General features: G+C 39.5%; 1 protein-coding gene across 4 annotated transcripts in view; it reads right to left on the reverse strand.

Annotated features, from left to right (window-relative positions):
- The window catches only part of LOC125928500 (nuclear envelope pore membrane protein POM 121C-like), a 51,217-nt gene that overhangs the window by 14,341 nt on the left and 10,927 nt on the right, over positions 1 to 25,949 (reverse strand). For 2 of the 4 annotated variants that reach the window (XM_049639202.1, XM_049639204.1), the window contains exons 2-5: positions 8,233 to 8,448; positions 7,543 to 7,701; positions 5,826 to 5,906; positions 4,166 to 4,337 (exon numbers count right to left, since the gene is read on the reverse strand). In XM_049639202.1, coding sequence (XP_049495159.1) covers positions 4,166 to 4,337; positions 5,826 to 5,906; positions 7,543 to 7,701; positions 8,233 to 8,297 — 477 coding nt within the window. In that variant the 5' untranslated portion in view covers positions 8,298 to 8,448. Of the gene's footprint in view, positions 1 to 4,165; positions 4,338 to 5,825; positions 5,907 to 7,542; positions 7,702 to 8,232; positions 8,449 to 9,370; positions 10,028 to 13,542; positions 13,562 to 25,949 lie in introns of those variants that run through there. The other 2 variants (XM_049639203.1, XM_049639201.1) reach the window with 2 other exon arrangements.

The raw sequence follows: 25,949 nt of genomic DNA on the forward strand, positions 1-25,949 counted from the left end.
ACATGGAGCTAAACACTTACAATACTTGTTTTTCTACATTAGACTCTGATTTAAAAAAATATTTTCAACATGGATCATATGACACAGAATGCTATGCAATATATGATAAAAAAGGATGTTTTTCAAAAAAGCACACGTGATGATCCCATTTGTGTAACACAGACCAGTAATTCTGTGTATTATCTGTGTTTGCATATAGCACGAATGTTAACAGGTACTATGGGACAGAGCCTGGGACACCCAGGGCAGGGGAATTTTATTTTACTTAAAACCTTTTTGAAACCAGGAAATGTACTACTTGCAGCAGGTATCACAAATTCCAACAAAAAGAGTACACAGTAAAAAGTTTCCCTCCTACAGCAATAGTTATTCCCAGTTTTTAATGAAATCTGTCAGAATTATTCTATGCACTTTAAAAGATTAAAGAAACCAGCAGCACAAACAACAGAGGATACTATAGACACAGTTCTGCACCTTGCTTTTGTCATGTATCTTTTAGATCATTCACATCAGCGCCTATTAAGGTACCTTATTCTTTTGGATAGTTACATAGTATTTCAACTTATGGAAAAACTGTCATTCAACCCCCCCCCCCAACCAAAGGCACATTTACATTGTTTCCAAGATTCTGCTATTAAAATGCTACAATCAACATCCTTGTATATGTTTTCCAGTGTATATGTAGAATTAATTCCGAAAAGCAAGGCTGCTGGACCAAGGGCACCTGCATCTCTAATATTGGTAATTACCTGCCACACTGCCCTCTAGAGAACTGTATGAATTGACACTCCCACCAGCATTGCACAAGAAGACCGTTTTCACAAATACTTTCATGGCTTTTATTTTACATTTAAATCCTGTTTCTCCAATATAGGAAAATCCGCCCAAACTCACTCATAAGAGACACAAATACTACTCCTCACCCAACTGGTAAAAATCCAAAGCTATGACAACCTTCATCTATTGATTACTATGGAAAAATGGTGACTCATACGATGCTGATGGGAACGCTAAATGGTACATACTCTAAGAAGGGGAAGTTAACAATATCTAGCAAAACTACACATGCATTTAACCTTTGGCCTGGAAATCTATATTCTGGGGAAGCTATCCTAGAAGTGTAAAGGCCAAAGTGTGAAATGACACATGAACTAGAGCATTACCTACAGCACCATCTGTCCCAGCATTAGTGGAAACAACCCAATGTTTGTCACCAAAGGGAAAGAGTGACTATGCAGGTGTAGAGGGAAAGACGAAGCAAGGCTCAAACTTGCACCTATCACTGCCTCAAAGGTTAGAAGGTGGGCTTTACAGATAGACATGGATTTGCATATGGTTTTGAGGGGAAACAAAAAAAAACAGTGGAAGGACGATCAAAAAGTAATAAAACAGGAAGGGAACAACATGGAGTAGAAAGAGGTGGCAACCGGACTTCTGAGTGTATTTTGCTTTATCGTATTTGATAAAGAACGTCCGAACGTTCTTCGGACGATTTAAGTATTTTATTTTACATAATTAAAAGCAAACTATACTCAAAAATAAAAGAAATCCCTAAAACATTAAAATACACTGAATAAACCTTACCGTATATCAAGTTGGTGGTGTAAATGAGAACACTGAATTCACATTACTTTATAACACGTATTTTGATTGTATATTCCCCAGTACCCATACAAGGATATACACTAACAACAAAATGAGTCACAAATAATTCTTAAGCTGGTTTGTCTTATTGTTTGTAATGGCACTGATATCATTATTTTGAAATCGTGTGTACTAGGGACCCATCAAATAAGTAATTATGAAGCGACATTTTTTGTATAAGAATACATAAAAATATAAAATCAAAGAAATTATGTAAAAAGTTCTGTAATCCTAAATCTGAATTTGAAATATCAGTACAAACTAACGATTGACCGTCCTCTTTCTAAAGGGTACGCATACCTTAATGGTCCTAGAGACTGTACCTACAAATATCATTTCCAACTCAAAAAAACCAAGGCTGTCTGAACAAAGAGACTTCAGTTTGAGTTGGAAATGTACACAAAGGATTTTTTTTTTTTTTTTTTTTTTTTAAAGTTAAAAAGGACTGAAGTTATTTATCAAAAACTACTGGGGTAAGAGCACCTGTGTGGAGTCTGCTTGGGAGTTTCTCTCTCTGCCCCTCCCCCTCTCACGCTGTCTCACTCTCAAAATAAATAAACTTTAAAAAAATACTATTTTTCACAAACTTGAAGGTTTGTGGCAACTCTTGCTTTAAGCAAGTCTATTGCTGCCATTTCCCCAACAGCATGTGCTCACTTCATGTCTCTGTCTCACATTTTGTAAGTCTTACAATATTTCCAACTCTTTATCATCATGCTATGTGTTATAATGACCTGTGATCAGTGATCCTCAATACTCTTACTGTAACTGTAACTGTCTTAGAACATCACAACCCATACCCGTGCAAGGTGGCAAACTGAACTGGTAAATGCATGTGTCCTGTTCCACCAACTGGCACTTCCCCCACCCTCTCTCTCCCTTTCCTCGGGCCTCCCTATTTGCCGAGATACAAAAGTACGGAAATCACACCAAGAACAAGCCTACAATGGCCTCTAAGTGTCCAAGTGAGAGGAAGAGTCGCATGTCTGACTTTCAAGCAAAAGCTACAAATGATCAAGCTGAGCGAGAAAGACAGGTCAAGAGCCGAGACACTGAAAGCTAGGCTTCTCGTACCCAATAACCAAGGTGTGAACGCAAAGGAAAAGGTATTGAAGAAATCAGCAGTGCTACCCTAAGGAACACACAAATGATAAAGTAAGGAGGCCTTATTGCTGAGAGGGAGGAAGTCTCAGTGGGCTGGACAGAAGACCAAACCAGCCACAACATTCCCTTAAGCCAAAGCCTCATCCAGAGCAAGACCCAGCTCCTCAATTCAACGAAGGCTTAGAGGTGAGGAAGCTGAAGCGAAGTCTGAAGCCAGCAAAGGCCAACTCAATGAGGTTTAAGGGAAGAAGCCGTCTGCACAACAAGGCAAAGCAGCAAGTGCTGATGGAGAAGCTGCAGCAAAGTTATCCAGAAGATCCAGCTAAGGTCATTAATGAAGGCGGCTCCACCAATCAACAGATTTTCAGTACAGAGAGCCTTACGTTGGAAGAGGCCATCCAGGACTTCTGTAACTATAAAGTCGGTGCCTGGCTTCAAAGCTTCAAAGGACAGGCCGACTCTCTTGTCACGGGCGAATGCAGCTGGTGACTTCAAGTTGAAGCCAGTGCTCACTGACCGTTCTGAAAATCCTAGGGCCCTTAAGAATTATCCTAAATCTGCGCGTTGTGATGATTACGTGAGGAAAGTTACGTAAAGTGCTTAGCACAGGGCCTATCACAGAGTAAGTGCTCCAGGTAAAGGTTACTATTTAATATTCTTTATATTCCCACGGCTGCTCTGGCTTAGGCCTTCATCTTTCATTTGTATTACCCCAAGAACCTTCTGGATTATCTTATCTCAAAAACGGTCTCCTCTCAAAAATCTTTCACACATGCCTTATTTGTTTTCTAGCTACTATATATAGGGTGTCCACTACTGACAGGCACTGTGATGGGCATTTTCCAAGCATTGCCCTCAATCTTTGTAATAATCTTTTGGAGATGAGAAAGGTTTAAGTGACTTACCCGCCCAAGGCCCTATAGGTACTAAGAGTCAAGAGTCAAGATTTGAACGCAAGTCTGTCTGGTAGCAAAGCTTGCTCTGTTCCCTAGGCCACACTACTTCCTCTTACTAAGAAAGAATTGCAAATTTTTCTAAAAAAGAAATTTTTTTAATGACAATATTTTAAAAACTTTCACTAAATTCTCAATGACAATAGGGTGAATTTCTTTTCTAAGACCCAGTGCAATCGGGACTGAATCTACCTTTTCAATTAAATTAGTATCATTTATGGAATTCTTCATCCTTTAGTCTATTTATCTGCAATACTGGCTGTTTTGTGCCACATGCCCTGGTTTGCTTTCTGGGCTTTCTAGTCCATCCCTGGGTCTACCGTTACCGTTCAAGGGTTTGGTATCTTCTGTTTAGCTCAGAGGTAACCCCAATATCTGACAAACAGAAGGTGCCTAGTAAACACTGGCTAATCAACTAATTAATGCTTGGAACGCATTTCTCCCATAGCACAGGATGAACGTACCTGAGAGAAACCTCGAGAAGAACTGTAAGAACTGGTAATGGCATTGCGGCTGGAGCTAGGGATGCCACCTGTGTACGTGCTTGTCAAGGAGCTCATGGAAGAGGTGCGGGATCTCTTATTCAAGTGGTCATCTGAGCTCTGGGAATTGAGACCTCTTTTCAGAGAGCCAGGCCTAATACAAGAGAAAAGGACAGTGAGGTGCACAAGGCAACATTCTTTGAAGGCTTTCATCCGTGGCCATAAAATGTTTCTTAAATAAACTTAATAAAAAAGGATAAAGCTCTTAATATTACTGTTACCACTTCAGCTAAATATCTCTGACAAAGGCAGGAAGGGAAAGCCAAATATTCAAAAAGTGAAATGTAGGATTCCACTTAAATAAAATTAAAAAAAAAAAAAATTTTAGAAAATGCACCCTAATCTACAGTGACAAAAAGCAGATCAGTGGATGCCTGGGGATAGAGGCAGGGCTGGAGAGGTGCTACTAAGGGGCACGGGGAAACTTGTGAAGGTGACGGTTATGTTTATTACCTCGATTGTGGCAATGGTTTAGCAGGTGTATACATGTCAGAACTTATCAAACTGTACACTTTAGACAGGCACAGTTTATTATAAATGTCAATTATACTTCAACAAAGCTATTAAAAAAAAAATCAGAGTTAAGAGGAACCAACCAATTTTTCTAAGCTTCCAACTGAAACAAAAATCTTCTAAACATCTTTCTTGTAGAATAGTCATCCAACCTTTGTTACAATGTAGACAACTCACGATCTCCTAGAGTGATGACTGTTAGCCACTCTTACACTGGATGGAGGAAATGTATTTCCCCTAAGGTCCACCTATTTCACCAGGGGAATCCCATCTGGAGCCAAACCAAGCGACTGTTTTCCTTCTTTTTTTTCCATGCGACTGTCCTTGAGGTTCTTGAAGACCATTAGCCTCCCCTCCCTCATTTCCTTATTCTCCTTGAGATTTTTTCTCCTTTGGGTTAGTACTTTGTACCTTTAAAACCCATTCATGTGCCACCACCACCCCTTAACATCTTATAATTGCTTCACGTGGAATGAATGTCAGGTTGTGTTTATCTTCTCTTACCGTGTAGGGCATCGAAGCAAGCACAGCACTGCATGGATGATCTGAACAGAATTAAGGGAAGCAGGACTGCCTCTCACCTGCTCCATGCCAGTCTTTGTTCTTTTATCAGTACAGACTAGGAGCACATCCGCTCTTCTGACAGCCTTATCATACTACTAACTCAATAAGCATGTAAGTCACCCCAAGTACCTCACCAATTTCTAAGCCACTTTCCCTCCTGTCCAATTCTTCCTTAAATCTTCAACTCACACGTACAAACTTAACATTTATCTTAAATGTCACACTGTTGCATTTTATCCATTGCACAAACCTGTTTACATATGTGGTTAAATACATTTACAAACTCTTAGCCTTACCATATTTTATCCATAGTAATGAAAAAATATTAGAAGAAATTAGATGATACTGTGGCACATTACTCAAAATGTTCCTCTCCAATTTCAAAGATTTGAACCTGAATTAATAAAGCATCACAAAAAAGCACAGAGTAAAATCTACAGGAAAACAGCTCTGAGGGTTCCCTTTCCCCAACAGTCTATCTCATTCAGATAAGAGTCTCACTTACTTAGGCACAAAAGCAGCAGGAACTCCATTAGCCACCAGGGGCTCAAATGCCGAATGTCCACTCCCACTGCTATCATGGCGCCTGTGACAAATCAAAAAACCCTCAATTAAATGAAATGACTGGTTTTTTTTTTTCTTAGAGTATCTCCTCATATTCCTGGAACCTTATACTATTTCCATGGCATATAAGTTCCACGCTAGATAAGGAAAAGTTGCTTCAAATCCTAAAGATTCTGAAAGGTAAATTTATTCGAAGATTGTCCTCATACCAAGGGAAGTATAAACATGCTTCAAGACCTTTTGACCTTATTAAGGTGTATCAATTAATTGCTAACTTCTCTCCAAAGTTTTACAATCACAAATTTGATACTCTACCATCCACAGATTAAAACCAAAAAACCAATGAACACTTTAGGGACCAACCCACACATCCCATAGTGTTCTAAAGGTTAATATGGCAAATCCGTTAGGGAAAAATGTCATATAACACACATAAGAAGGACCTATGCATGGTGCCCATAATCACCGCTTACTCCAAGTGTGAGAAAGATAACAGGGTCTTCAGTTATATAGGCTCATGGGGTGAAGAAAAATTATAACTGGAGAACAAGGGAGACCTACTGGGAATATAAAAAAAGAGTCCTTCTCCTGCCTCCAACTCCCACTCGCCACCCCTGCTTAGCTAGCTAACATTAGTTCAAAGTGCTCACTTGTAAATCATCTCTCCACCATCAGATCTTCCCACATCACATAAAACACTTCCACTTATTAATATTTCCCTACCTAATTTTCCACTGGCAGTATCAAAGATGGCCATCTTTGAACTTGTAGGAGATGAAAAATCTAGTCTAGGTAATAGAAACAATATATTTAACAAGTATGGGGTCCACTGTCTCCTCAGAGTGCTTCCTTGTCTAATATAAAGAACCCCCCCCTTCTAATTAGTCTGTTAGATCCACCCTGTTGTTTCTTTTTTTTTTTTAACCTCTAGACACAATCTAGAATTCCTCATCTTCTTATCCAAGTCCCATGGGAACTCCATCTTGCTCGCTGCCCTATCCACGGTACCTGGAGTAGGCCCTGGCAAAAAGAAGGTGCTCAATCTGTTGAATCAAAAGACTGGAATCCTGAACTGATTCTTGGAAAGCCATAAGCAGTTCTGCATCCTAACTAGTGACTTCAGCCTCTACTCTTTCCACACTCAGGAGACAGACTGTTTATTCCATTTTCATTAAGATATCAGAAATCAAACAATGAAATTGGTTTTAGTCTCATTACTGATAAATCTGCCATATTCCAGTCTTCACCTTTCTTTGCTAAACGTTTCTTCAGCACAAGTAAGACACTTGAAATGGGGTTACCCAAATAACTGAACAACACAAGCTGGTGAGGGAAAGATTGTTAGCATTCTCTCTAAAAAATAAGATTCAGCACATTTGTATCAAAAGTATGAGGCTAACATGGCTAACAGCTGTCAGCTTATCTCTGGCACTTATGGAAAAGGTAAATTATAAAGTTTAACTGGTATCTTAGAAAACTAAGAACATTAAAGCCCTTGTTACCAAGCTCTTCCACGGAAGCCAAAGAAGCCTACTATAAATATAAAGCTCACAAACTGGAGTTGGCCTTTGTATCTTTTTGGCAATGATCTGTATTTCAACAAATCACAGGAGTCCATGTGGGAGGAGGCCTGTTTAATACTCTGCTGGGCTGGTTACCTTCTTTTATTTTCCTGGCTATCAAAAAATATTTGGTCTTCTTCCTCCACCGTCCTTTTCTTTCTCTCCTTGAGGGCACTCAGTACAGTTTCCTTTGCACATGGGTCTGGGGCATTATTTGATGGTGAGGACAGTGTGGAGTTGATTATCTGCTCTGGTCTGTAAGGAAAGATAATATTCTAGCATCAACACATTTTAATAACCATGTCAGGGACAGTAGAGTGGCTCAGTTGGTTAAGCTTCTGTCTTGGCTCAGGGCATGATCTCACGGTTCGTGGGCTTGAGCCCTACACATCGAGCTCTCTGCTGTCAGCACATAGCCTGCTTCAGATCCTCTGTCCCTGTCTCTCTCTGCCCCCCCCCCCCACATTCACTCTCTTTAAAAAATAAATGAACGTTAAAAAAATAAATAATCATGCCATACAGCACAGACTTCAGCCGCTGAAAATCAGAAGCTAACTGATAAGCAAACGTATACACTGATAGAAACTGCCCCTAGCAATTAAAGCTACAGCCTAAGGCCAAAACAAAACAAACATAAAAAACTGTTCAAGGACCAGATTTAGGGATTTCTCATTCAAATAAGCAGTTTCTTCCCTTTTATGCTTTACATTTGTTTTGTCAGAGGAGTAGCTATAGAAGAATAAGTGGAAATAAATCGGAGTTCATTCTGCCAGCAGTAATACTCACATTGGCGAACGAGCCAATTTACTATCCGGAGGAGCAATCCTCACTGTCACTGGGCTGCACACCATTTTGGAATTACGAGCAGATAGCACAGTCTTCTTGTGATAACCATTCCAGCACACTGTAGGAAGTACCCCCAGAAGGGAATATTGGGCCTGCTGGATTGGGTATCGTCTTCGAGGTGTTATGACAAACCGGTTTGATAAAGTCCCACAATCCCTATGGAGAATGGGAGACACACTATGGAATCAAAGAAGCTTAAAAGAATGGCAGAAAACGTAGACTCCTAAAGCATCACGTGGGTTCGGTTATTTTCCAGAGAGCTCAGACCGCTTTTTGAGCCACACAAAACAGCATTTTTATGGCAACGTTCCCCCATTCCATCTAAGGGTGGCAAGTGGCAGCTGTTGAACAGCTGTCCCTACAATGGATTTCAACAATTTTGAGAGGGAAATTGAAAACCCTGCCCACACAAGGAAAACTACAATGGAAGGAAAGTGCATGTTAGGGCACGCCAGGCGGCACTTTTGAAGAATTCTCAAAGCATTTCAGTTTTTTATGCTGAGTCATAAGTAATATACACCCAAAGTCAAACATTTTTACTACCTAAAGTTGATCCTTCAACTACTTGTGTTTATCCATAATCTAATATTTTCACCAAAGTTTTGGATTTCCTTGTGTCACTCAGCTATTGGGACTAAATGGAAATGCCTCTTTGATATTTATCATCAAATTTTATCAAAGGGGGTCTCCTGGGAACACCGCTTTGATGTACTTCTCCTACTGGTCGAAAGGAAAAAATGTAACAAAATATACGATCTAAACTATTCTTGAAAGAACAAGATATTTTCACCAGAAGTGGGATATTTTAGAAGCTTATTAAGTATCCTGCTGAATCCATGCCGTATGAAAATTAAGTTTTAAAAACTGTAAGGAAGGAAACAGCTCTGCCATCACATCTCATCCCAAAGGTTCGAGGAGGGCAGGAGGCGGTTGACACACACCAAGGTGTTTAAAGAGGACAAAGCGACACAGAATCCACTTTGACTTAACGAAAAAGAAAATCGGATTTAAAAGTTAAGCCCTCCATTCAAAGCTGGTCGACAAAGAGGAGGGTCTGGGGAAGGTGAGCGTATCTTACCGGTGGGAAGGCCTCCTCGAGGGTCGGAGAAGAGGAGTGGGGAGAGAAGGGTGAATGTGGTGAGCGCGATGCGCCGAGTGCGCTGGCGACGCGGCGCGCGCGGACGCGCAGCGGCGGCCAGGCCTCTCCGGCAGGTCCCTGGCCGCCGGGGCGGGGACAGGCTGCGGGGGGCCGGGCTTGCCCAGGTAACTGCCCATGAGGAGCAGTTCGGCCGGGTCGGGTCCTTCGAGCGGGCTCCGCGGCTCTAGGAGACTTCCGTTCACCGCCGACTTGGCCGGAGGCGAAGCGTGCAGTGCTCGCTGACGCCGCGCGCTCCGAACGAGAGAGGAGAGGGCGCGCGAACCTCGGGGCTCGCGGCTCAGTCCCCACCAGGCCGCGGTGGCCCCCACGGCCAGCCAGGCCAGCGCCGCCGCCGCCGGCACCAGGTACAGCACGAGGCCGAACAGCGACAAGCCAAGGAGTGCCGCCCCGGCCGACCCACCGCAGCCCCCGCTCCGGCCCCGGCCGTCCCTGGCGCTCGCTATCGGCCGCCGCCGCTCGCCTCCGCCAGCCGCCGCAGCCGCCGGAGACATCGCGGCTCCGCGCCGCGGAGAAGACTTAAATATCCCAGCGTGCACCGCGCCGCGCGTCGCGTCATCGCGCGCCGGCTGCGTCACTGCGCGCGCGACCCGGACGCGCGACCGCCGCGGGCAACGCCGCTGCTGCCCGGCAACGCGCTAGACCCGACCCAGCTCGGCAAAGGCGGTCTCGCAGAAACGCGGCGCTCGTCTTCTGGCGGGTTCCGCGCGTCCACCGCACCGCACCGCACCCCACCCATACCGAGGTGAGCCTGTGGAAGAGTCGCGTTAAGAATAAAAGCTCCGGAAAGCGACGTGATGTTTGATCCATGTTATTTTCTAGGGGACTAACGTCCCCGGAACAGTGTTACCAGAGGTAGTGAGTTTTTTCAGTTGCCCTGTTTACTGCCCAAGGGGGTTTACTTCTACAGCAACACTGAAATGCAAGACCAACCCAAACCAACCACCCTTGTTAAATGTGTATCTAATTCTAATAAATTCCCGCTCAAGCAGTCTAACAAAGAGTCTAACAGATTGCGGATCAAACCTTAAGCTGCGACCTGAGTCGGAGTTGCTGCGGTACAAATTGTTTCAGTGGTACAGTTATCTACCAAATTTCACATCGGGTCCAGAATCGGGGAGATTTTGAGGATTTGTGATCAATTTACCTATGTTAAATGTGGTGGTCTTAGAAAGTGGGCTCGTGGTTGTCGAGGGCTGGGGAGTGTGTTGGGGGTCGGAAAATGGAGACTGCTAAAAAGTAGAGTTTTCTTTTTGAAGGGCAACAAAACTGTTTTAAAATTAGATTATGGTGATTGTTGCAGAATCCTGTGAATTGTATGGCATGTGAATTGTATCTTAATAAAACCGCCGAAAACAAAGAAACCTTTAGTGGTCTGCCAATTCAGATTTTGAACTAGCTGAGCTTCCTGGACCATTCACTCACTCCACTGCTAATCTGCACTGAAGAGATGAAAGGGGAAAAGCCAGGGTCTCTGATCTCTACAAGCCTTCTCTTTAGTAGAGAAGAAATAGGTGTAAGTAGAAAGCTACAATTCAGTGTGGCCAGTGTGATAACAGACGCACAAAAGAGAGAGGGAATGATAAAGAAGTAGATAGGCTGGGAGGTGTTACTGGAGGGGAGAGAACTGGCTACAGCAAGTTCAAGGCAAATACGGGAGCACTGTGCAGAGGCACAGAGATGGAAAGGAGTATGATACAAGAGTCTCCGAACAGTTCAATGTGGCTGGAGACTGGGAAGTTTGAGGGAATAAAGAGGTTGGAAAGATAGGCAGGACTCGGTAAAGATGCCTCTGGAGCAATTTGAAGAGATGAGAAAGGCACGCAGTTCTCCCCAACCCACTGCAAGGGCAATTCGGCTTCTGTTTGATTTCATATAAGACTTCATTTGACAAGCAAAGGGATGGGCTGTTATTTAGGAACAAATGTCAATAGCAGCAGCGGAATGGCGGGACAAAAGCCAAGCTGCAGTGAGTTAAACAATGAAATGGAAGACGAGGAAATGGAGGCAGTGACTGCAGACTTCCCATTCAAGAATTGGGATACTAAGGAAAAAGAAAGTATCTGGCTCAGCAAGGGTCCTTTAAATTATCATATATTACTGGAATTGAGAGGAAGAGCCAGACATAAAAGCCATCAGTGTATACATGTTGGGAGACTAAGATTACTTTGGAATTAATGTAGATCGAGAGAGGTCTGAGACCTGAGCCCCAGGGCACCCCAGTGTTTACAAGTCGAAGAAATGGACACACAAAACCTGCAAATCATTTAGTAAAATACAGATAAGTATGACTACATTAAAATGTTAACACTCCTGTATGGGAAAAGACAACACAGGTGCTAAAAGAGAAGCTAATTAAGACTGAGAAAAAAAAAACACTCTCATATAAGCAAATAAACCTCATATAAAAAAACACATAAATGAAATTTATAAGGAATCAGTAACAAAAAGACTCAAATGTAAAAAGTACAAGTGATATAAAAATTAATTCATTGAATAGGAAACCCAAATAGGTAGTAATAAGTAAATATATATGTACATGTATTTAACCTCACTAGTAATCTAGGAAGGCTTTACGGTAGTAAAAATTTTGCATTCCTTTGCTCAAGGAGAAAAATTTAATGGTTCAACAAGATCAAATTGTGGCAAGAATGTGGAACAAATGGAACTTACTGTGTGTGGATTCGTAAAACTATGATTTAGAGAGCAATTTGGCAATATCTAGGTAAGAGTGAAGAAACAGGTACCTCCTAACTGTGCAGTTCCACTTCTGGGTACAAAGACAGCCACTGCAGCATCATTTGCATTACCAGCAATCTGAACAACCCTAAATGTCTAATGCCTACCGACCCAAGGACAGATGGACAGTGTATAATTCATATCATAAAATACTATAAAGGCCGCTGAAAAATTAACCACCTTTCTAGCCATAATTAAGTGATTCCAGGCCAGTCCTCCCACCATAAACAACTATAAAAATGGACAAAATTTATGAGGCAACTACTGTCAGACAGAGAACAGCGGAAAGCTCAAGACTGATCCCTGAGAGGACGCTCCTGAGTGAGCCTTGAAAATCACCTAGTTCCTCTACTTGGGGACAATTTCCCAAGTTCAGTGCAGACAGCTAGAGTAGGGCTGAGGAGGCAAAAATCAGACTTCAGCATTGCTCAAATTGCTGGAAACCACTGGGCAGAGCAAGAGAAAGGAGGATGTCATGCAGACAGGGAGTTCCCGAAGTCTATGTGTGAGTTCCCCAAAAATCTGTGGCTGAAGGCTGGAGTGATGGTTAATTTTATGTCTCAACTTGACTGGGGCTCAGTGTGCCCAGATATTTGGTTAAAGATTATTTTTGGGATGCCTGTGAGAGTATTTCTGGATGAGATTAACATTTGAATTGGTATACTAAGTAAAGAAGATTCCCCTTCCACAGGGGAATTGGTTGGTAAGCCTCAACCAATCTGTTGAAGGCCTAAATAGAACAAAAGGCCTGGGTAAGAATTCTTTCTGCCTGGCTTTGAGCTGGAACATCTGTCTTCTCTCCCCTACTTTCAGACTTGAACTTGGAACTCACTATCAGTTCTTCTGCTTCTTAGGCCTTTGGCCTTGGACTGAAACTATGCCCTTGGCTCTCCTGGGTCCCCCCAGCTTGTTGACTGTAGATCTTGGGACTTCTCAGCCAATTCCTAATAATACTGTGTACGTGTGTGTGTGCGTGTGGATGTGTATCCATCCTATTGGCTCTGTTTCTCTGGAGAACCCTGAATAATATAGTTGGGCTGTATATGCACAGAGAGACCACCTGAGGAGTACCAGAAAGCAAAGCACTAAATGGGTTAAGATTATAACAGAAATACTAGAGTTAGAGCAATCCTGGGGTAAGAGCATTGCCAGGGGAGTTCTGGCCCTACCAAAATGGAGAGATCTCATAAATGCATTTTTAACATCCTTGGCATCCAGCTGAAACAGCAGAAAGGCTACAACTTGAGGTAAGGACCACAGTCTAGAGTAAGACCTACTCTAGGTCTGCCTTAATAAATTCTAAAATCAAACCATGACAAGATCCACAAGCAATGAGTTTGGAGGTTGAGTCTCACCAAGTTAGTGGGGCCGTATCTGTAAAAACAAAACAAAAAACCAAGTGTAAACAAGTATAAGGTCATTAGCCAGTAATTACACTACCTGCCAAAACAAGAATCCATATATCTCATGGAGAGATAAGAGACTCCAGAGTATTGTTGACAGCATACACTATTCAATGAAAAGCCATTGAGACACACAAAGAAACAAAACAATGAGATCCATAGTCAAGAAAGAAAAAAAGCAGTATATAGAAATGAACCCAAGATGGTCTAAATGTTAGATTTAGCCAACCAAGATCTTAAAGTAACTATTATAAATACATCCAAAGAATTAAAGGAAAGTATGGTCTGAATGAGTAGACAGATAAGGAATCTGCAGAGAAATGGAAATTATAAGGAAGAAACTAACAGAAATACTAAAACTAAGCAATAATTGAAATTTTTTACCAGATAAGCTTAACATCAGATTGGAGACAGCAAAATGAAGTCAGTGGACTTAAAGACAGATCAGTAGAACTGATCTCATAATGAAGAGACCTTCCAGGACCTATGAAACAATATCAAATAGTCTACATATGTTGTGTAACTGGACTGTAACAAGGAAAAGTGAGACTGGGGCAGGAGGAAATATTTAAAAGATAATGTCTGAATTTCCCAAATGTGATGAAAATTGTAACATAAAGATCCATGAAGTTGAACAAACTACAAAGCAACTAAGAGAATAACACAGCTTCCCATCAGAAACAAGGTAGGCTAGAAGACGACTAAGTTTCTTTTAAATGCTAGGGGTGTATTAGGAAGGTGCTGCCTCAGTGATGGGAAATAATCAGCCTTATACTGAGTACTGCTCTGGACCTACCTTATAAATCATTAAAGCAAAACCTAAAAGGATCAAACTGTTTTCAAGGATCTTAACTGCATCCCAAAACGAAGTTTAAGAAATGTACAGGGATAAAAAAATGACCAGTACTCAACATGATAAAATTCACAGTGTCTAGCATCCAAAGATTATCAGGAATATAAACAAGCAGGAAAACACGACTCACCAAGAGAAGAGTCATCAATCAGAACTGACCCAGAACTGACACACATGTTAAAATTATCAGAGGACAATGAAAGTTGTTTTAACTGTATTCCATATGTTCAAAAAGATAACTACAGATATGGAAAAATGTAAGAAATAATGGCCTCAAACTTCCCAGACATAAAGAAAAATATACACCCACATATCTGAAGCTCAACCTCAAGTACAAGAAACAAAGAGAACTATAACAAGTCACATGGTAATGTCACATCATAACCAAATTGTTCAAAACCAGTGCCACAGGTAAGACCCTAAAGACAGCTAGAGATAGAATACATGTTACTTACAGAGGAACAAGGATAAAGATAATAACCAAATTTCTTGTTGGAAACAATGCAAGAGAGAAGACAGGAGAGTAACAACATCAAAATACTAAGAGAAAAAACTAAATCTAGAGTGATATATATACCTGGTGAAAATATCTTTTTTTAAAAGAGGTCTTCAGACATACAAAACTAACAGTATAATTTAGTGTCAGTGTCAAACTAACAGTATAAGAAATGTTATAAACAGTAAAACAATATAAACAAGTAAAAACAGTATAAGAGATGTGCTTCAGGGAGAAGGAAAATAATTCCAGATGGAAACCTGGATCTACACAAAGGAATGAAGAGCACTGGAAACGGTAACTACATAGGTAGATATATGACTCCCCCCCCATTATTTAAATCTCTTTAAGACATAATTGAGTGACATAAGCAAAATGGCAGAGTAGACAGCTTCAAGCTCCCATCCTCCAACAGAAACATCAAAAGCAAACAAATGAAAACAAAACAGAACACAAAACTAGCAGTAACTGTTAGAACCAACTTTATCAGCACTCTGGAAAACAATGAAAGGTTTACATCAATGAAACAAATGCTGAATCAAAAAAACTGCAATTTTAAAGTGGTGGAAAGCTTTGTAATGTTTTTGCTTGCCCTTCTCCCACCTACTCCCCATCTTGGCAGTAATCTTCAAGACAGAAACCTGCATTCCTAGTGTGGGAACCTGGTTCCTGGTTCCACAAAGCACAGCAGACCTTATTTGCAAATTACTATGTATATCTGCTCTATATGGGGGCTACCTGAGGGAATGATGCAGGAACTCATCTCTATTTTGCCAAACTTGGAACTCATTCAGGCTGGAAAAACAGCGGGCACTGCTTGAAAACATTGCAAAGGAGACAAGCAACCGCAGATGCATGGGGCAAAAGGTTACAGTTGAGACACACAATGAACCACTGTTATGGACTGAATTTTGTTCCCCCCAAATTAATATGCTGTACCCCAATCCTCAATGTGACTCTATTTGGAGACAGGTTCCTTAAAGAGGTAATTAAATTTCATTGAGGTCATATGGGTGGAGCCCTAATCCAGCATGACCAGTGTCCTTATAAGAAGAGGTAGAGACCCCAGGGATGTCTGTGTACAAAGACCATGTAAGAACAGAGCCAGAAGACAGACAACTGCAACCAAGAGGATTCAGGAGAAGCCAGCCCTACCAACACATTGATCTTGGACTTTCAGCATCCAAGAACTGTGTAAAAATTAATTTCTATTGTTTAAGCCATCCAGTCTGTGGTATTTTGTTATGGCAATCCCCTAACAGACTAATACAGACTGACTAAAGTATGGGAGGGAAATTGTGGGAGTTTCTATGGGAAATCAGGGCGTTCATAATCACCCATTATAACAGAGGATTTAGAAGGCCACATGCATGCCCAAGGCAAGATGCATGCTCAGAATGTATCTGACAAGACCAAAGTTTTCACTTTGGCCTGATCCTAGATCAGTGTAGGCCTGGACAAGTGTTGAAGAAAAGCTGTAGCATGGAGGCAATCCACAAAGACTAGAAGTGGGTTTTTTCCCCCGTCCATATTTAGCTCCTGGTATTCAAGGAAATCTCTGTCAAAACATTAGCTGGATACAAGTCAACATGACAGACTTCAGCAATCACACATGACAATGATACAGTTTGCAAAAATAGTTTGGAAAAGACACTAAATAAGAGGACTATTACAACCTTCAGTGATTTAATTTTTACAAACCCCAGCAAACAGCAAGGCAGAGGGAGATCAGATTTCCAGAGTTACTATATCATTTTATACAAATGTCCAGGTTTCGATGACAATCACAAGTCATGCAAAGGAACCGGACAGTATGGTCCACTCAAGGTAACAAAAATAAACTGGCACAAATTGGCCCTGAGAATTTCCAGACCTTGGATTTAACAAAGACTTTAAAAGAACAGTGTTAAATCTGCTCAAGAACTACAGGAAACTATGGGCAAAGAGCTAAAGGAAATCAGGGAAATGCTGTTTAAGCAAAATGAGAATACTAATAAAGAGGTGACTTACAAAACGGAACCAAAAAAATTCTGGAGCTAAAAGTACATTAACTGAAATAAAACATTCATTAGATGGTTTCAAGAGCAGATGTGAGCAGGCAGAAGAATCACCGAACTTGACTGAAATTATCCAGTTCGAGAAGCAGAAAGAAAAAAGATTGAGAAAAAAATAAACAGAGACTAAGAGCCCTGTGGGACAAAAACAAGAAGACGAACACATGCATTATGGGAGTCTCAAAGAAGAGACAGAGAAAGGCAGAAAGAATATTTGAAGAAGTAATAGTGAAAACCTTCCAAATTTGGTGAAAGATATTAGTCAGCAGATCCAAGAAGTCAACAAACTCCAAATAAAGTGAGCTCAAAAAGATGCACGCCAATATACATTATAATCAAACTGTATAAAGACAAAGAGTCTTCAAGTGGTCGTGATCGGGTTGGCAGACAAGAGGGCTTCCCCCTTCTATGGAAAGGGGGTACCCTCCTCCACGTGATTCCTACAGCAGTTCAAGCTGCGGAGCACCAAAGGGGGTGGCCGTGGAGGAAGCCGATCTGATAGAGGGGGAGGCAGAAGCAGGTATTAAAAGCAAACAAACCTTTGGACCAAAATCCCCGTTCAAAGAAACAAACAAAACAGTGGAACCTTTTCTGTCATAACTACCCAAGGACTACTAAAAGGAAAAATTGTGTTACCTTTTTTAAGTTTCCTGTTAAGTTTCCCTTCCATAATTTTTATGTTCTTGTGAGGGAAAAAAGTAAAATCTGTTAATCTTATTTGACTTTATGACATTGCTTTCAGTAAGCAAATGTTAAATGTGTTTAAGACTTGACTTGTGTACTAGTGTTGTGATTTTCCAAGTAAAAGTGTCCCTAAAGGTCACTTCCTAGATCTTGATTTTTCCCAGTAAATGAGGCAAGCAATTCTAGGACCTTCCACAAACATCTAGCCATCTAAAATGGAGAGGTGGAATTCTTCTGCCTATACAAACAAGCTAGCTATTAGAGGGTGGTCGGGATATGCTACTCTTAGGATTTCAGAGTGTCTTCAAACTGAAATCTCCATGTTCTCAGTATGTAAAACCTGAGATCAGATGCTTTTATGTAAGGAAAGTGCTATTCACCCAATAAATCCAAAAAAGCAAATGGATAATGCTGGCCATATTTTGCCTTTCTGACATTTCCTTGGGAATCTACAAGAACCTCCCCTTTCCCCTCCCCCAATAAGACCATTTAAGTGTGTGTTAAGCAACTACAGAATACTACGTGAAAAGTTTGGCCAAAACCAACCATGAAGCTGCAAAAAAAAAAAAAAAAAAAAAAAAAAAAAAGACAGAGTCTTGAAAGCAGCAAGACAGAAGTGACTTGTCAAGTACAAGAGATCCTCAGTAAGATTACCAGCTGACTTACCACCTGAAACCAGAAGGCAGAGGATGATACATTGAAAGATATCTGCACTCCCATGTTTACTACAGCATTATTTACAACAACCAAGATGTAGAAACAACCTGAGTGCCCATCAGTGGAAGGATGGATAAAAGAGACGTGGTATATGCGTGCAATGGGATACTATTTACCATCAGAAAAGGAGATCCTGCCACTTGAGACAACATGGATGCACCCTTAGGACATTATGCTAAGTGAGATAAGTCAGAGAAAGACAAATACTATATGATATTACTTATATGTGGAATCCAAAAAATCCAAACTCCTCGAAACAGAGTAGAATGGAGATTACTAGACGCTGGAGGGTGGAGGAATCAAGGAGATGTTATTTTAAGTGTACAAACTTGCAACCAAGAGAAAAATGACTTCTGGAGATCTAACACGCAACACAGTGGTTATAGTCGACAATACTGTATTATAAACTTCAAAGCCTAGTACTTAATTGTTCTCAACCCAAAAGTGTTAATTATGTGACATGACAGTAGTCTTAGCTAAAGCTATGGTGGTAATCTTATTGCAATATACAAATACATCAGATCAACACACTGTACACCTTAAACTTACACAGTGTTCTATGTTTACACCTCAATTTTTTTTTAAGTGGTAACAAATGCACTTGTCAACCAAGAATTTTATATCCAGGAAAAATTTCCTTCAAAAATTAAAAAGCAATTAACTTATTCATAGTTACAAAAACTGTGGAAATTTGATAACACTAAAACCCCCATTTAACAAAAAATGCTAAAGTAAGTCCTTTTGATGGAAATGAAAGGATATGAGTAACTTAAAGCTGTATGAAAAAACAAAGATCTCTAACTAAATGGGCATATACAAAAACCTTATTGTATTTTGGTTTGTAGTTCCATGTTTTATTTCTTACATGAAAGACAAATGCATAAAAAGTAATTGTAAATCTGTGTTATTGGCCACACCATATATAGTGATGTGATTTGTGACAACAATAATGGGTGGCAGAGCTGTATAGAAGCAGAATTTTTGTGCGCTTAAGTTGTTATCAGTTCAAACTAGACTGTTATACATTTAAGATGATGAATGTAATTCCATGGTGACCACAAAGAAAATATTTTTAAAATACCTGCAAAAAGAAATGAGAGGGAATCAAAGTGGTTCACTATAAAAAAAAGTAACTAAATACAAAAGAAGGCAGTAATGGGAAAAAATGAAGAACAAAAAAAAAGTATAACACATACAGGAAACAAATAGGAAAAAGGAAAAGAAAGCCTTCCTTATGAGTCACTGCTTTAAATATAAATAAAAAATCTCAGTCAAAAGGCAGTTTGGCAGAATGGAGAAAAAACATGATCCAACTAGGTGCTGTCTTCAAAAGACTCACATTAGATGCAAAGATACAAATAGATTGAGAATCAAAGATTGGAAAGGAAAGATATTTCATGCTAACAGTAACCAAGAGAGACCTGGGAGTTGCAACCACAGTAATACCACACAAAAAAGACTAAGAAACTATTATAAGACAAAGAGACCTTATCTACTGATAAAAGGACCAATTTTATCAAGAAGATACAACAATTATAAACATACATGCAACAAAAACATAGTGCCCTGAATTATATGATGCAAAAAATTGAAGGAATTGAAGGAAGAAATAGACCGTTCTACAGTAACAGTCAATGTACTATTTTCAATGGATAGACTATCTACACAGAAGCTCAACAGGGAAATAGAGCACCTGAACAATACTATAAAACAACTACAGTGTACCCAACAACAGCAGAATACATATCCTTCTTAAATACACATGGAATATTTTCCAGGATATGGCATAAGTTAGACTACAAACTAAGTCTCCATAAATTTTAAAAGATTTTAATAATACAATGTATCTTCTCTGACCACAAAGGAACACAGGTAGAAATCAATAACAGAAGGAAAATTGAAAAAATGCACAAGTTGGTGGAAATTAAACTCTTAAACAATTAACACTCTTGAACAATGGGTCAAAGAAGAAATCACAAGGGAAATTTAAAAAGACAAATTCAAATGAAAAGATAACATAATTAAATCTGTGGGATGCTGTGAGGGCAGTGTTCATAAGGAAATGTATAGTTAGTTGTAAATGCCTACATTTTAAAATCAGGAAAGATTTCAAATCAATAACCTAACTTTATACTATGGGGAACTAGAAAAAAAAAGCAAACTATGCACAAAGCTATCAGAAGGAAATAATAATGATTAGAATAGAGATTAATGTACAGGATAGAAAACAACAATCAATAAAAACCAAAAAGTTGGTTCTTTGGAAATATCAACAAAATGTGCAAACCTATAGACAGGCTGACAAAAAAAGAAGACACAAATAACTAAAATCGGAAATGAAAGTGGGAACACTACCAACCTTATGGAAATGAAAAAGGATTATAAGAGAATAGTATGAATAACTGTACACCAACAAATGAGATAATCTAAATGAAATGGACAAATTCCTAGTAATATGCAAATTATCTAAACTGACTAAAGATGCAGCAGAAATCTCAATAAGTAAAAAGACTGAATCAATAATCAAAAACCTCCCAACAAATAAAGACAAGAACCAGATGGCTTCACTGGTGAATTCTACCAGATACTTAAAGAACTACCAATGGGGTGCCTAGGTGGCTCAGTCGGTTAGGCGTCCTACTCTTGATTTTATCTCAGGTCATGATCTCATGGTTCATGAGCTTGAGCCCTTCATTGGGCTCCACGCTGACAGTGTGGAGACTGCTTCGGATTTTCTACCTCTCTCTCTGCCCTTCTCCTGCGTGCATTCTCTCTCTTAAAATACAATAAACTTTTAAAAAAAATTACCACCAACTATCCTCAAATTCTTCCAAAAAACAGAAGACGAGGAACACTTTGTGAGTCATTCTAGAGGGCAGATACCAAAGCCAGATAAAGACATCACAGGAAAACTATAGACCAATATCTTTTATGAAGATAGATGCTACCATATGTGTTAACTAACTAGAATTTAAATAAAAACTTGGAAAAAAGAGATGCAAAACTCCTGAACAAAATACCAGCAAACCAAATCTGGCATATAAAAAGTATTATATACATCATGACCAAGTGGGATTTATCCTAAGGATGTATGGCTGGTTCAATATATGAAAATCAGTGTAATACACCACATTCACAGAATAAAGGAAAAACACATACTCATCTCCATTAATGTAGAAAAGGCATTCGACAAAATCCAACATCTTGTCATGATAAAGCAGAAATAGAAAATTCTTCAAGGTGACAAAAGGTATTTATGAAAACTTTACATTTAATAGCATATTCAGTGGTGAAAGACTGAAAGCATCCATAAAATAAAGAACAAGGATGCAGCCTTTAGCCACTGCTATTCAACAATGAACTGGAAGTTCTAACCAGAGATACTAGACTAGAAAAAGAAATAAGACACCCAAATTCCAAAGGAAGAAATCACACCATCTCTATTTGTAGATGACACAATCCTATACAGAAAATCCCAAAGAATTCACAAAAGAGTCACTAGAGCTAATAAAATCAACAAAGTTGTAGAATATAAGATCTCACAAAAATCAATTGTGTTAAATTTTGTTTGTATACATCAGCAATAAATAATAAAAAAAAAAACCTGGGGAAATAATCCCATTTACAGTAAAATCTAAGATACTAAAATACCTAGGAATAAATTTTACCAAAGATTTGCATACTGAAAACTAAAAAATATTGCTGAAAGAAATTAAAGAAGACCTAAACTAATAGAAAGACACCTCTATTGATTGGAACACTTATTGTTAAGATGGCAATCCTACCCAAAGCAATCTACAGATTCAATGCAATCCCTATCCGAATTTCAGTAGCCTTTTTTTTTTTTTTTTTTTGCAGAAATAGAGTCAATCCTCAAATTCCTAAGGAACTGCAAGGGTTCCAAATATGCAAAACAATACTGAAAAGAAATCAATTCTAAATATGAAAGCTAAAACCATAAAATTTCTAAAACAAAGGGGTAAATTCTTCATGACACTGGCTTTCATACCAAAAGCATTACAACAAAAGAAGAACTAAACTGTGCTTCAACAAGATAAACAAACAAACAAACAAACAAACAAACAAAAAACCCTGTGCATCAAAGAGGATTATCAAGAATGTGCAAAGCCCGTCCACAGAATGGGAGAAAATATTTGCAGATCAGGTACTTGATCAGAGTTTAACATCCAGAATATACAGCAAATCTCTGCAAGTTAACAACAACAAAAGGAATAGTGCAATTAAAAAATAAGCAAAGGACTCATACAGATATTTCTCCAAAGAGACACAAATGGCCAACAAGGACATGAAATCAGTACCATTAGTCATAAGGGAAATGTAAATGAAAACACAATGAGATACCATTTCACACCTACTAAGAGGACTGTAAATAATAATAATAATAATAATAATAATAAAAGGAAAGTAAGTGTTGGTGAGGATATAGAGAAATTAGAACCCTCAAATACTGCTGCGGAAGACAGTGTGGCAGTTCCTCAAAAACATACAAAACAGAACTGCCATATATCCCAGTAATCTCATTTCTGGGTGTATATCCAAAGGAAATGAAATCATGACCTTGAAGAGAGCTGTTTCTCCATGTTCATTCCCTGCAGCATTCTTTAGAATAACCAAGCCATGGAAATAACCCAAGTGTCCATCGACAGGTGACTGCATAAAGACAATGTGGTATGGACAGGGAAGGAAATATTATTCAGCCATGAAAAGAAAGAAATCCTGCTTTTAGTGACAACATGGCTAGATCTTGAGGGAATTATACTAAGTGAAATAAGTCAGAGACAGTTATATGTGGAATCTAAAAAAATCAAACTCATAGAGAGACACCCGGGTGGCTCAGTTGGTTGAGCGCCTGATTCTTGATTTTCAGCTCAGGTCAAGAGCTCATACTTCATGGGCTCGAGCCCCGCACTGGGCTCTGTGATGACAATACAGAGCTTGCTTGAGATTCTTTCCCTGCCTCTCCCCTGCCTGCACTCTCTCTCTCAAAATAAATAAATAAACATAGAAAAATAAATATTAAAAAATCAAACTCCCAGAGAATAGAATGGTCATTGCCAGGGCCCGGAAGGTGAGGAAAATGGGGAGATGTTGGTCAGAGCTTTCAGCCGTAAGATGAACAAGTTCTGGTGATCTAGTGTATATTATGATGACTATAATTAACAATACTGTATTGTATACTTGAAATTTGTTAAGACATTATCACCACACATACACACAAATGGTAATTATGTGAGGGAATGGAGGTATTAACTAACTTTATCGTAATCATTTTACAATATATACATGTTTCAAATCATCAATTTGTACACCTTGAACTTTGTCAATATGTCAATGATATCTCAATAAATCTGGGAAAAACAATAACAATGTATTGAGGGGCTTGTATCATGAGTAATAGTAAAATACGTAATAACAATAGCACAAGGGGCCATAAAGGTAGGGATGAAAGTATAATATTAAAAAGTTTTTAAGATGGGGAGACAGGGGAAAAAAGGTTTTTAAGCCATATATATGATGTGCCCACCTATTACTTGTAGGCTCTGATGAGTTAAAGATGAATACGAAAACCTTTAAAGTATCACTAAAGTAGCAAAACAAAGAATTAAGCTAACAAGTCAACAAAGGAGACAATGGAATAACAAAAAGTACTGGATTAATCCAAAAGAATGCAGAACTGAGAGGGAAACAGGAACAAAGAGCAAATCCCAAACAGCAAGAGGATAAAAGCAAACCTAACATGTCAATAATTACATTAAAGTTAATGGTAGAAGCACTCCAATTAAAAGGCAGAGGATCCAGTCAGTAAAAAGCAATGGACAAAATTCAACACCCATTTATGATGAAGTAAAAATATTTCCCAGTGAGCTGGGGAAAAAAAGGAACTTCCTCAACCTAATAAAGGACATGTTAGAAAGCCTACAGCTAATGAGCTGTACACTTAATTAAGCCTACACTTAATGAGGAAAGACTGGGACAAGTTAAGGATGTCCACTCTCATCAGTTCTATTCAACATTACCAGGGCAATCAAGGCAAGAAAAAGAACGCAATGACATACAAATTGGACAGGAAGAAGCAAAGGTGTTCCTTATTTGCAGAGAAAATGATTTGTGTTCAAAGAAAATCCTACCCAATCTACAAAAGAACTGCTAGAGCTAATGAGTGAACTGAGCAAAAGTACATGAAAACAGTGTCAATATATAAAAATCAATTTTAGCAATAATTAAAATTTTATGCTTAAAAATACGATACCAATTATAATAGCATAGAAACTTGAAAAACAGCAATAAATCTAACAAAATGTGTACAAGACCTCTATACTAAAACATCACACAAATCTGCAAAGTGTTTTTGAGAGAAATTTAAGAAGATCTAAATAAATGGAGAGATATATGTTCACGTGTTAGAAGATTCAATATTGCTAAGATAGCCACTATCTTCATGTTGAACTATCGATTTGGTGCAATACCAATGAAAATCCCAGTAGGTTTTTTTTCTTGTAAAAATGGACTGATTATTTTTGAGAAAGCGAGAGGCAGAGTGCAAGCGGGGGAGGGTCACAGAGAGAGGGAGACACAGAATCCAAAGCAGGCTCCAGGCTCTGAGCTGTCAGCACAGAGCCCAAGGCGGGGCTCAAACTCACGAAACATGAGATCATGACCTCAGCCAAAGACGCTTAACTGAGCCACCCAGGCGCCCCATGGACTAACTGATTTAAAATATATATGGAGGGGCCCCTTGGTGGCTTGGTCGGTTAAGCGTCCGACTTCGGCTCAGATCATGATCTCACGGTTTGTGGGTTCGAGCTCCATGTCGGGCTCTGTGCTGACAGCTCAGAGCCTGGAGCCTGCTTTGGATTCAGTGTCAACCTCTCTCTGCCCCTTCCCCTCTCACACTCTGTCTCTCTCTGTCTCTCGAAAAACGAATGAATAAAAATTAAAAAAATAAATAAAATCAAATATATATGGATATGCAAAAGAACCCAGGATAGCCAAATCAATTTTGACAAAAGAAATAACAATAACAAAGTTGGAGGACTTGCACTACCTGACTTCAAGACTATAGTAAAAGTCATAGCAATCAAGGCAGTATGTTATTGGCATAAACACAGACATATCGATTACTGAAACAGAATAGAGAATCCAGGAAAAAGACTAATATATATGTAGTCAACTGATGTTCAATATAGGCACCATTGTAATTCAAAGGGGAAGATGCTAGGACATTGGACCTATTAGTTATGTATTACTGCATAGCTTCCCACCATTTACTGGCTTAAATCAACAAACATTTCTTATCTTACAGTTTCTGTGAGTCAGGAATTTGAGAGTGGCTTAGCTAGGTGGTTCTGGCTCAGAATCTTCCAGGAGGTGGGCGTCAAGACATCAGTGAGGGCTGCAGTCATGGAGGCTCAACTAGTGCTGTAGAATTTGCTTTCAAGACAGCTCACTCACTTAGCATTTAGAGAAGGCCTCAGTTCCTTGCCAGCCATTGGCAGAAGGCCTAGTTCTTCACCATGTGGACCTCTCCATAATG

The sequence above is a fragment of the Panthera uncia genome, chromosome E3, assembly GCF_023721935.1.
Source record: "Panthera uncia isolate 11264 chromosome E3, Puncia_PCG_1.0, whole genome shotgun sequence".
Classification (NCBI taxonomy): domain Eukaryota; kingdom Metazoa; phylum Chordata; class Mammalia; order Carnivora; family Felidae; genus Panthera; species Panthera uncia.